This window comes from Leptodactylus fuscus, chromosome 4 (genome assembly GCF_031893055.1).
Source record: "Leptodactylus fuscus isolate aLepFus1 chromosome 4, aLepFus1.hap2, whole genome shotgun sequence".
Taxonomy (NCBI): Eukaryota; Metazoa; Chordata; class Amphibia; order Anura; family Leptodactylidae; genus Leptodactylus; species Leptodactylus fuscus.
This window is the reverse complement of record NC_134268.1, coordinates 160,910,422-160,923,780: the sequence shown is the minus strand read 5'-3', so window position 1 is coordinate 160,923,780 and position 13,359 is coordinate 160,910,422. Positions and strand designations below refer to the sequence as shown.

General features: G+C 40.7%; 1 protein-coding gene across 1 annotated transcript in view; it reads right to left on the bottom strand.

The window, feature by feature from the left end:
* The window catches only part of CPNE4 (copine 4), a 301,821-nt gene that overhangs the window by 83,302 nt on the left and 205,160 nt on the right, over positions 1–13,359 (bottom strand). The window contains exons 3-5 of the mRNA XM_075271282.1: positions 11,243–11,422; positions 5,355–5,426; positions 2,782–2,856 (exon numbers count right to left, since the gene is read on the bottom strand). Of these exons, the coding sequence (XP_075127383.1) occupies positions 2,782–2,856; positions 5,355–5,426; positions 11,243–11,422 (327 nt within the window). The remainder of the gene's footprint in view (positions 1–2,781; positions 2,857–5,354; positions 5,427–11,242; positions 11,423–13,359) is intronic.

Here is a 13,359-nt window from a genome sequence, read left to right as displayed (position 1 = left end):
AAGCTCATCACCTTGGGGGACAGCCAGCACACTGCCTCCGAGGTGAGGGATGCCATCCTGGCTGAGATGGCAATGTGTTTTTCCCTGTTACACCTGGGGCCTGGCATTTTTACGTATGTGATAATGGCCGGAACCTGGTAGCAGATCTGGAGTTTACCAGACTCAAACACGGTCCACACATGACCACGTTTTCAACTTGTTGGTGCAAAGGTTCTTTGAAACCTACACCATTGTGCCTGATATACTGGTCAAAGTGCGGCCATTTTCGTAATTAAGAAGTAGCCTCTGCTAGGCAGAAAAAATTCAGAGCACACTCCTGTCATCTTCGCACCTTTGGCTGGCGGAGGAAGATGAGGGGGATAAAGTGGCATTTCATGTCACTGTCCCACACGAGGCTTGAGGGTGCACTTCAGTGCATCTCATTGCTTCAGCACGGATGGTGTGAAGGGGAGTGTAAAATGGAGGAAATAGAGAGTGACCCTTACAGTTGGGGGCAGCGAAGTCATGCCAAGTAACACACTGGCACACATGGCTGACTTCATGTTGGGTTGCTTTTCAAGAGACAAAGGCATAGTTCACATCATGGAGATCAAACAATACTGGATTAAACAAAAAATTGGATTGAGCTGATATATCCTGACTGAATTGCTGTGTCTCCCACTTAGCTTTGGGGGGTAGACCCTTAAAAATTGGATTCAGCGTACATAGCCTGACTGTATTTCTGTGTCTCCCAGGTAGGTTTTGGTTGTTACACACCATGAAAAACTGGATTGCGCGTACATAGCCTGACTGAATTTCTGTGTATACCACCTAGGTTTTGGGGGTACACACCGTGGATATCTGTATTGAGCGTACATAGCCTGACTGAATTTTGGTGTATACCAGAAAGGATTTCTGGTTACACACTGTGGATATCTGGATTGAGTGCACATAGCCTGACTGAATTTCAGTGTCTCCCTCTTAGGTTTTGGGGGTACACACCCTGGATATCTGGATTGAGCGTACATAGCCTGACTGAATTTCGGTGTCTCCCACCTAGGTTTTGGGGGTACACACCCTGGATATCTGGATTGAGCGTACATAGCCGGACCTAATTGCTCTGTATCCCTGTTTTGGGGTTACACACTGCCTGAAAAGCTGGTTTGCATGTATATATAACTGCTCTCTATTCCTGCTATGTTTTAGGAGAACACACCTGAGAAAAGCTGGTTGGAACGTATATAGCAAGAAGTAACTGCTGTGGATTCGTGCTATTTATCTGGGGGGACACCCCTGAGAAAAGCTGGTTTGCACGTATATAGCAAGAAGTAACTGCTCTGGATTCGTGCTATTTTGTGGGGGGACACCCCTAACAAAAGCTGGTTTGCACGTATATAGCAAGAAGTAACTGCTCTGGATTCGTGCTATTTTGTAGGGTGGACACCCCTAACAAAAGCTGGTTTGCACATATATAACAACAAGTAACTGTTCTGTATCCCTGTTTTCCACCGTCCGGGGAAAGCTGGACTCCTGTCCCTGCAGTGTATAGCTCTGAGAAGAGCTGTTGTTGTTCTTCGGTTTTTCCCTGCCTATCTCAAGCTAATACCTATCTAGCCCTCAGCAGATATGTTTCTCTCCCTATCTCTCACCGCAAATCTGACGAATATGGCAGCGGCCGTTCTTATGAATGGATGGTCACATGTTTTCGGCAGCCAATGGGTTTTTTTCAATTTTTTTTTCGATGCCTCCATTGTTGTAGTTCCTGTCCCACCTCCCCTACACAGTTATTGGTGCAAAAAATGCGCCAGGGAAGGTGGGAGGGGATACAAATTTTTAAGGCATATGCCACGTGGTATTCGATTGGGAACAAATACCTCGAACGGCCTGATATTCGATCGAATACCTATTCGATTAAACGGTGTTCGCTCATCTCTAATTATTACATGTAAGGAGAATAGACACTATAAAGACAGCGGCTGAGATTATTCTTTAGATTGCATGTACTCCTGAATAAATCTAATGTCCATAACACTGAGGTTTATTGTCTTTGTACTGAAGATTGATATACGTCTACATAATGCTTACATCACCTCTGCCCCCTTTTTAACTTTCTGCAATTTAGTTTTGGCTGACTCCAAGGCTGGGGATTCCATTCCTATTCACATGCTGTACTAAAAGATAGCAGTGCAAAGTGACCAGTCTGGAGACATCTTCCTTCCATACATGGATATTTCCGCATCAATAACTACAGTATGTCCAAGTTTTGCACATCACATGAACCTTAAAGGATTTGTATATTTTAGAGATAGAGGAGGGGGATGTACAAATTGCCATTTTGCGATTAAGTGCTGATCTCCAACCATGAGAACTTCAGTTTTGTCCAATTTCTACACTAACGTCTAGAATGTGAATTGATTATGACTTTTCACATCTGGAGTCTAAACATATGGGGCATTTCCCATGTTGGACATTTATGCAACCAGTAGTAAGACAAGTGACGCGGCACTGCTCTTGAGACAGGTGCAAGTCCCAGAGCTGGAACCCACATCTTTCAGACAGGTATAGCATATCTACAGAATGTCTGAGATGGGATTAACCCTTTTAATTTTGCTATATTTTGTGTATTACTATGGTTTTTTTTTATTGTCTGGTAATCAAAGAGATAAGAATTTATATGAGGGGTTCGCCAATGCTAAAAAAGTTTGAGAACCCTGCTCTCAGTAATTTCTTTTCCGTAAAAAAACATATCTGTCAATATTCACCGGTATTACATATTTCAATATGAATGGAATAAAAATTTACCTTGTCATCGAGCTTCCGGGCACTGAAAGAGAGTTCAACATAGTCATCATTTCCAGATAATTCTTCTGCAATCACCTAAAAGAAATAAAGGTCATGGTAAATTGACTTCAATTTCAAAGTAATCTGACATTTTGTATATAACAAATTTTGGTATCCAGATATGGGCCATCCTGAGATTCAGGTTGCTAAGTATACCCTGTCTACCAATAAGTATTTGGCCACCTGTGGTAGAATGGAAAAACACCATTTATTCATATTCAGTAGTTGGTAGAACCCAGCAGATGCTTCCTTACGGATGGTATTGATTGACGCAATACTCCCGGATGCCTGTTGAAACTTCTGGTGTATATGAGCCATCTGTTGGGTGCGGTTCTTCTGAATTTCTCTAGCCAGCACCCGTCGGTCTCTATCTCCCAGTTTCGGTAGTCTGCCGACTCGGGGCACATTCTGACAATCACCGTTCACCTTCCACTTTATAATCACATAGGTCACTGTCAATTTTGGGTAATTCAGTTCACTTGCTATGTCCCTTAAGAATCAACCATTTTTGTGGAACCCCACAATTACCCCTTTCTCGAAATCGGACAACTCTGTTCTTCGTGGCATCTTGCATGCGACTAATGCCAATGCACTAATGCAAATGCTGATTCCTATTTAATGGCGGAAGGCGTGTCGAACATCACAACCGCAGATATTTTCATTTGCATGGGTGTTCAAATACTTATTGGTAGACAGTGTATGTTGTATTGAAGATGTGACCATGTACAGAAGGTAACATTGTACAATCGCTCCTTGAATGGTGGTGGCTGAAACTTGTTTCCTTCTCTATATAAAACGTCTCTTGGCAACCTGTGTGAGGAAGGTCCATATTTGGGACTGAAATATTAATCCAAAATTTCAGAAAGCATTAAAGGAAGTATCACTTCAAACTACTGCGGAGTTCAAAGTTCCTATAGAATATAATATCCCTAAATAGCCGACAGAGAACGGTTTCCATAACTGTATACAGTATTAGAAAGCAGAGCATGTCCTCAGTATTAATGATTTATCTCTATAATAACCATTTCAGCTGGCATGTGTTTACTCATTATCTTTCTATATATCAATATAATTCAATTCAGAGATTATAAAAGGAAGTCTTCAGGTGCCAATAGCTCATTCAGAAGATTGCTCTCAAGATGTCAAGGTTAAGTGCTAAGTATCAACCTGGGTGCTGCGTATGTTCATTGGATAAACCCAACATGAAACAGGAATGTCATACTGGGAAAAATCGGTAAGAAGGAAGTTATATATTTCAGTAGGAATGGCTGTGCATATAAAGGATATAGACAACGTTGATAAGGGAAAAGTTATATTAACACACAGATAATCCAGTCTGAGCTAATGTGTGGATGGATGTTAGGACTTAAAATACCAATATCTACGTTGTTCATGAGTTTGTGTTAAAGGAGTTTTCTGGGGCTTTTAATTATCTGAACATAGGGGGAGACTGACAGTAGCCCCATTCTTCCCACCCCCCCACCCCCAAATGGATCAACTACTTTGGACTGCATCTGATCCCCATACTAAACAAAGCACAGAGATGGAAGCAGATGACTCCATATATCATATAGTGGATGGATGGCGTTACTATAGCAGGCCCTCTATCAGTGTCAATTTCCCAATGATCAGATATTTTTGGGCAACATGGTGGCTCAGTGGTTAGTACTACAGCCTTGGATTCCTGGGTTGAAATCCGGTGAAGGACAACATCTGCAAAGAGTTTGTATGTTCTCCCTGTGTTTGCCTGGATTTCCTCCCATACTCCAAAGACATATTTATAGGGAAAAATGTACATTGTGTGCCCCATATGGGGCTTACAATACATATAAAAAAGATATTTATTTTATGCCATAAAAGAAGACTCCTAAAATCCTGCTTTAATTCCAATAGGACAACCAATATGGCTGCATATCCTAACTTCAAAATTGTGAATTTTGCAAGCATAAAGCATCTTTAGACTGTTTATATCATTGTATCACCTGACTTTGTGACATAAACTTTTGTCAGAATTTGGCACAATTCGGCTGCACATTGGGGCATCATAAGGGAAGCCTTTTTCCAATAAAACCCTGTCTATTTGCCTAAAACTGTGAAAAAAGTGAATAATGCGCATGAGCGCAACATGTAGGCTAATGTTTTGGTGCAAGTTAAGCCACAATTGTGGGCACATCAGGTTAGTAAATTAGCCCCAGTGTATCTGGTCGCTAAACAAATTCAAGCTAAGGTAAGGATAGACATATCTCTATAGCTTTACTTTTTGGGTGACTATCCTCTTTAATAATATATCGTTATAGCAATGCTAATATTATTAGTATGGGAATTTCACTTAAAACGGTACACTTTATAATGTTGGCTTTGTATTAATAGCCTCAATCAAATTTTATCTTGTAGCAAAGTCAATGAGTAAAGTAATAAAAATCAGCCGACTCTGTATCATAGTTAGATCCTATTGGAGGGCACAGTTACATGTTAATTATACATCTCTATTATCCTTGTTTTTGTAGAGGTGAGAACTTGGGTAGCAGTCATACCGTTATAGATGATTTCCCTGCTGTGTTTCCATGCTTCAGTAATGATTTTGACAGTTTCCTTTGTGACACAATCTATAGAGAGAAAGAAGAAAACACGCACATATTACTCATGTAAAATAGATATATCTATTCCTCTTAATAGCTCTTCAAGAAGCTTGTCACAACAGAGAAAAGAAGGTTTTTTTTTTTTAACATCAACTTATTATCTGCTATGAATATTTTTCAGCAATGTGAACAAGTGATTGAAGCATCGCATGCAATATTTTTTGAAAAAATTATAGATTACGTTAAAGTTGCAGACACTTCAATGACACTGAGTATTATGTGTGTTTCTTCATCTGTTTATTGTCGTTCCTTATGATCCCCATAGCAGATAGAAATCCCTCCAAATTCTACATGCAGTGGTATGTCCTATAATAACACTATCTGCTGGGAAGATATACTGTATGTACTGCATGTTGCTTCAGCCATCTTTTTCTGTGTGGCCTGCTGGGGGAGCAGTATATCAACGAGGGACAGAAACAGACTTGACAGGCTGATCAGGAAGGCTAGCTCTGTCCTGGGGAGCCCCCTGGACCCAGTACAGGTGGTGGGTGACAGAAGGATACTGTCTGTGGTGACCTCCCCATGTATGGGACCTTGATAGGACTTGGTAGCACTGTAAGTGACCGTCTGCTTCACCCCAAGTGTGAGAAGGAGCTATCGCAGGTCCTTCCTTCCAATCGCGACCAGGCTGTATAATCTACATCAAACCAAGCGAAGATCACTCCGCACAGAGAACTAATGATTATGACTATGAAGTCTTCCTTCTTTCTTCTTCTGTTCCTTAGCTGCTATGGACTCCTAGTATATCTTCTCTTCTCAGCATATGTGTGTCTACGTCTGTAATATATTACTGTGTATTATCCTGTATCTGTATTACTATGCTGCTGTAACATACTGAAATTTCCCCACTGTGGGACTATTAAAGGATTATCTTATCTTATCTTATGTAATGTGGAACAGACCAATGGCCAGAGATAATACAGGTTCTGACTACAATTATAAACCACAAAATTAATGAATTGCATGTTATGTTTGTGCCAAATGATAAAAATACACTCACCGGCCACTTTTTTAGGTACACCTGTCCAACTGCTCGTTAACACTTAATTTCTAATCAGCCAATCACATGGCGGCAACTCAGTGCATTTAGGCATGTAGACATGGTCAAGACAATCTCCTGCAGTTCAAACCGAGCATCAGTATGGGGAAGAAAGGTGATTTGAGTGCCTTTGAACGTGGCATGGTTGTTGGTGCCAGAAGGGCTGGTCTGAGTATTTCAGAAACTGCTGATCTACTGGAATTTTCACGCACAACCATCTCTAGGGTTTACAGAGAATGGTCCGAAAAAGAAAAAACATCCAGTGAGCGGCAGTTCTGTGGGCGGAAATGCGTTGCTGATGCCAGAGGTCAGAGGAGAATGGCCAGACTGGTTCGAGCTGATAGAAAGGCAACAGTGACTCAAATAGCCACCCGTTACAACCAAGGTAGCCAGAAGAGCATCTCTGAACGCACAGTACGTCGAACTTTGAGGCAGATGGACTACAGCAGCAGAAGACCACACCGGGTGCCACTCCTTTCAGCTAAGAACAGGAAACTGAGGCTACAATTTGCACAAGCTCATCGAAATTGGACAATTGAAGATTGGAAAAACGTTGCCTGGTCTGATGAGTCTCGATTTCTGCTGCGACATTCGGATGGTAGGGTCAGAATTTGGCGTCAACAACATGAAAGCATGGATCCATCCTGCCTTGTATCAACGGTTCAGGCTGGTGGTGGTGTCATGGTGTGGGGAATATTTTCTTGGCACTCTTTGGGCCCCTTGGTACCAATTGAGCATCACTGCAACGCCAAAGCCTACCTGAGTATTGTTGCTGACCATGTCCATCCCTTTATAACCACAATGTACCCAACATCTGATGGCTACTTTCAGCAGGATAATGCGCCATGTCATAAAGCTGGAATCATCTCAGACTGGTTTCTTGAACATGACAATGAGTTCACTGTACTCCAATGGCCTCCACAGTCACCAGATCTCAATCCAATAGAGCATCTTTGGGATGTGGTGGAACGGGAGATTCGCATCATGGATGTGCAGCCGACAAATCTGCGGCAACTGTGTGATGCCATCATGTCAATATGGACCAAAATCTCTGAGGAATGCTTCCAGCACCTTGTTGAATCTATGCCACGAAGAATTGAGGCAGTTCTGAAGGCAAAAGGGGGTCCAACCCGTTACTAGCATGGTGTACCTAATAAAGTGGCCGGTGAGTGTATAAATTAGTGTCAGAGTCTTTCCGTATCACTTTGAGAGCTCTGACCTCCAAAACAACTTTTTTTTGGATAAAGAAAAAGACTGAATTGTAGAAAGTATCCTAATATATATATATATATATATATATATATATATATATATATATATATATTATATATATATATATATTATATATATATATATATATATATATATATATATATATACATATATATATATATATAATATATATATATATATATATATATATATATATATATATATATTTATATACTTCCAAGTATGGTATGGTCTAGTAAGTCCCTGTAGTATCGCGCTCTGCACTGATGAGGGACAGCAACCTCGAAATGCCCTCGTAAGCTGTTTGCAGATAGGAGCCTCTTCATTTTGGAGGGGATGTTCTGGTTTGGCTATTACTCCCAGATTATGACTTAGGATACTTTGAAATCTATGCATCAATCTTCCAAATGGCGTCTCTGGGCACAAATTAATCTTTTCCACCAATGAGGTCTCATTTGCATATTCCTTATCCAGAATTCTGAGCAGGGCATACATGGTCTAATAAGTCATCGTACTTAATTATCTCCCTAATGAGTCCTTACCTTTGTGATATCGCACCACAGCACTGTACTGAACAGAGATTGCCATTACTCCCTGTTTCAATAGGACAGCTTTCCAGTGTTTCTATTAGATTTCAGGTAAATGTCTAAGTTAATGAACTTTGTAGCCATCGGTTACTGGTGGATTATATTTGTGTTCATATATTGGAAAACAAGGGGCTCATGACTGTTCTTGCACTGGGACCCTCAGCTGCAGCAATATAAGCACAGAGAGAACACACATATCATCTTTGGTTGGGCTTGAACCCTGAATCCAATGCCTCAAAAGATTGACTCAAATCAGAAGAAAAAATGTGACAAGATGTATATAGCCATCACACATATAGCCAGCATTAAATAAATACGAAGATACATGGCAGCAAAACCACTACATATAAAGCATGTCTAAAGCCACCTATCTGTTCTGCCAGGATGTGTTGAACTACATATTAACCCTTATGAATCACAGCTCCGTGCAGCAATTGAATATGTCTCCTATATACTGGATATACTGGATGGGCCGTCCCCGGGACAACATGGCTACCAGAAAGAGTAACATGCCAAGAGCCACTCTACTTGCTTGTTTTATGATGTGCAGCGATGGGTTTAAGTACTGCAGTAGTGCGCATTGTATGGCGAGCGAGTAGCACAGCTCTCAGCATGTTAAAGGGGCTGCCCGGGCTTATTCTTTTATGGCCTATCCTCATTGAAGTCAGTTGGAGCTGAGCTGCAGTGAAAACGACCAGCCGCTCTACCGTGGATGGAGCTTTCTGCTTTTGGCCCTGTATTGTTTACAAGACGGGCACCAGAAGCAGCTCTGTACAGCTCAATGGACTGAGGGCTGGGTGTCGGCCCCTATCGATAATATATTTATGGTCTATCCTGAGCCCAGACAGCCCTTTTAACTTTACACCATCCCAGAACAGTTGATGTATTCGGGATTTGTGAAGGCCTACCATAAGGATAGGCATGAACATTAGAAAGATGGATAACCTCTTTATTATTCGGGGACATATTTTATATAAGGGAAATATTAATCTGGGGACAGGGAATACTCTGGGTGACAAGAGGTACTAGGGGGGCTCCAAAAGTGGTTACGGCTTTGGTTTTAAAGGATTCTTTTCATAGCATGCTGCACCATACCGCCCCCCCCCCCCCCCTCACCCACAAAACATTTGGTTAAAGATCTGAATCCCCCTCCTGTATGGGCACATTCAGTTTATAACAGCTATTGCCCTTTTCTATAACAATGCATTTCTTTGTGATGCCCGCTACTTTTGGAAAAACCTCTCATTTCTGGCCTCTTATTTCTAAGGGTTGAGCCAATTTTGAGATTTCAGGATCGATTTTAAAATCCGATTTCCGATCATTTTCCAGCCGATCCCGTTCATGAAATTTACTCGATCGCCGATCGGGATCCGATCTTTCCCAATCCCGATTGCTCAACCTTACACCCCTGATAAGACTGAGATGCCATTTACGTTATATAAAGTAACGCAGTCTTACAATATATTAGTGCTATTAGTTAATTGTAGAATCATATAATGAGTGTTCGTTGTTGTACAAATGACTATATAAATTATTGTAGTTGTCTGAAATGAAGATGAAGTGCTGGAAAAGTTAGACAGCAAGATAAATGACTGCTGGTCAAAAACTTGTGGAGCATGAAGAAACTAATGAGCATGTCTAAATAAAAGAAGTCCTCCTGAATGTATGGCTGACAGCTAGCTTATTATGTTTGGTAACAAGATAGAAGTATACTGTGCAGCGTTATCACACATCCTCATTGTACACAGGGACAATAAAACAGCCAGAAACGTTCAATAAACATCCTCGCTTTTATGTATGTAGTACAATGATCATGGAAGTTTCCCATTGATATAATGTTTATAGGTTTTTGCATTTCTGGATGCTATGTTAGTGGTAGGCACTTGATGGTCCAATGGGTGATAGGCGTCTTAGCTAAAATAATGATCACATTTGTTCCGATACAGATAATAGAGATAGAGAAAGGAAATGGTGTAGCTACAGGGGTACAGTATTGGAACAGGAACAGCAGGGGTTGGTGAGATGAGAATGACTTATTATATGTTTTTATAGCATTTTGAGACTATTACAAGAAAACAATTATCGACCACAAATCTCCTTCAAAGTTCTTAGACAAGATGATATCAGACTTCCTATTTTTGCATTCCACGTCCTATTATGAGCCAGCCGGACAACGCGAGAATAGATCACGGAGACCAAAAATTGTGACCATTCCTTAATATCAAAAAAATAACCAAACGTCCCCAGAAAGTAACTCTAAATTTCCAAATTCTGGCAACACTTAAATCGATAAAGGTTACTAAGTTTGGAACATTTGATACAGAGAAGGATCAATAAACGTTTTAAGTATCAGACTCTTACTACAGTATATTATTCCCATTATAGTAAATTCTTTATTTGCTTGGCGGAGGTGGCAGTCCTTGCCTTGTACAGTGAAATAAAGGATTACTTTACAACATCACAGTTTCTGTGCGGTGTGACCAGCAGCTCTGTTCATCACTTAGCTTTTCCTACCGTGTACTGGCGCTAATGGCGGTGACTTCAAGCTCTGAAGTGGGGGCAGATACTGGTTAACCAAGCTGAGTCTGACCGTACATCTCTACAAGGTGAACATGTTCTTTGCAGTCTGTATTTTAAGCTACGCTACTGTATGGAGTGCCATGTCTCCCTTTTTATCTTTTGAAATATAAGTTACACTTATTGCAGAAGAACACTAATGTAAAATAAACTGAACAAATGAAACCATAATATGCCGGCGGTATTATAGTGTAAGTTTGGTTACTGTTTGAACAGGTGATGGAGGGATCCTCCTCAGGCCTCAGATGACGATGGCTCCAATCCCTTTACTTTACCCTGTTTACAACAGATTCAATATACCTATAGCTAAGCCTAGGTTAATTAATGTCTTGGTTGTTACCACTTACTTGTCCCAAAGTACACTCCATTCCTCCAAGGAAATCTGCATCCTTCAAACCGTTGTGATTGCTGCTGATGTCGTGAACTTCAAAGCGAAGGCGCTGAACTTCTTCAAAATAAAAGTCCACTGTGAAAATTTTGGAGAAAATAGGATTGATGCATGTTCTGATCACCTCTGTTCTGTCCACCTACAGGAAGAAAGAAAAAGTCAATGACCAATCCTATTATTTCATCTATAACTTCCTGTCAATTATTTGTAGGTTATGTAATGAAGAATAAAGTATTGTAAGCATCAATATAGATAGATGATAGATAGATAGATAGATAGATAGATAGATAGATAGATAGATAGATCTAAAATCTATCTGTCATCTATCTATCTACCGTATTTTTCGGACTATAAGACGCACTGGACTATAAGACGCACCTAGGTTGTAGAGGAGGAAAATAGGGAAAAAAAATTTTGAAGCAAAAACTGGTAAAATATTTAATATATGGGAGTTGTAGTTTTGCAACAGCTGCAAGGCCACATTGACAGGTGACCCTGCAGCTGTACGGGGACGCATAGAGTGTTTTTTTTTGCGGGGCCAGATGTATTTTTTAGTTATACCATTTTGGGGAATGTCTATTTCTTAGATCACCTTGTATTAAAAAAAAACAGGAGGTGATTTAGAACTTTTATTTATTTCATATTTTTAAAGCTTTTTTTTTTTTACTATTTTATTCCCCCCCGGGGGCTTGAACCTGCGGTCACTTGATCGCAAGTCCCATAGACGGCAATACAAGTGTATTGCCATCTATGGGACATTCTGTATATTAGTATTACGGCTGGTCATAGACCCAGCCGCAATACTAATATATAGCAGTGACAGGCCCGGGAGCCTAATGAGGGTCAGCATCACCGCGCAGGAGCCGGCCTGCAACTTCACAGGTACGGGGCCGGTACGGGGGAGAAGGGGCCACGGATACTGACCCGGCATCCGCTGTACTAGAGAGGCGGATGCCGGCACGGGATAGACGCTGGGGCCTGAGACATCGCTACGATCCTCTGCCCTGCATGAAGCCAGCGGCGGGGGGCACGGAGGAGCGGAATAGCATCACTCCTCCTGCTGCTGGCTTCATGCAGGGCAGAGGAGCGCAGCGATGTCTCAAGCCCCGGCGTCTATCACTTGCCGGCTTCCGCCTCTCTATTACAGCGGATGCCAGGCGCCACATTCAGACTATAAGACGCACCCTTCTTTTCCCCAAAAATTTTGGGGAAAAAAAGTGCGTCTTATAGTCCGAAAAATACGGTAATCTAACATGTCTATCTATCTGTCCATCTCACGTCTAATTCCTACCTATTTATCTTATCTGCCTGTTCATCTGTCTGCTGTATCTCATATCTAATCTATCTATCTATCTATCTATCTATCTATCTATCACATATCTACATATGTATCCTTATCTATCTACTATCTAATGATATAATGAGTTATTTTTATTAAGAAGTCTGCCATTTCTTGGTGAGCATAGCAAATAACGTGGTTGCCCCCTTGTGTTTTGCTTTAGTCATCTTAAGCATGGAATACAGCCATTTAATTTATATTCATGAGAATATTTTTCTTTCATAGCAAAAGGCATCTTTATGCACTGAAAATAACGTAACTACAGCAACACCATTAGAAAACCAATAATAAATTGCGCATAAACCATATAATGATTATGCCTTACGATTCAATAGTGGAGATAGTCATTAAAAAGTCCATTTCCAGGCCAGGTTTGTGCAAGTACTCTACATGCTAATTTGAAGAGGACACTACTACATATGAAGAGCACTTGAACAATCACAAACAGCACGTAAAACGGATGTGACTCTGGACATGCAGAATCCATTTTGATGCATTTATGTTCAAAAGTGTATTTTTACTGCATTATAAGAATTTACATTTTAATTAACTTTCTAATGAAAATAGAACGATTTCTAAAAAGGCTTTTAACATTTCTCATGCCAACATTCCAATACTCTACCTGTAAAGCTTACTAGTAGGTGAGTGACTACAGCAACATGGTTACAAGTGTTTCATCATTGCAAGGTGTAAGAAATAACTTGCTAGTGTTAACATTTACTATGTATTGTACCCTG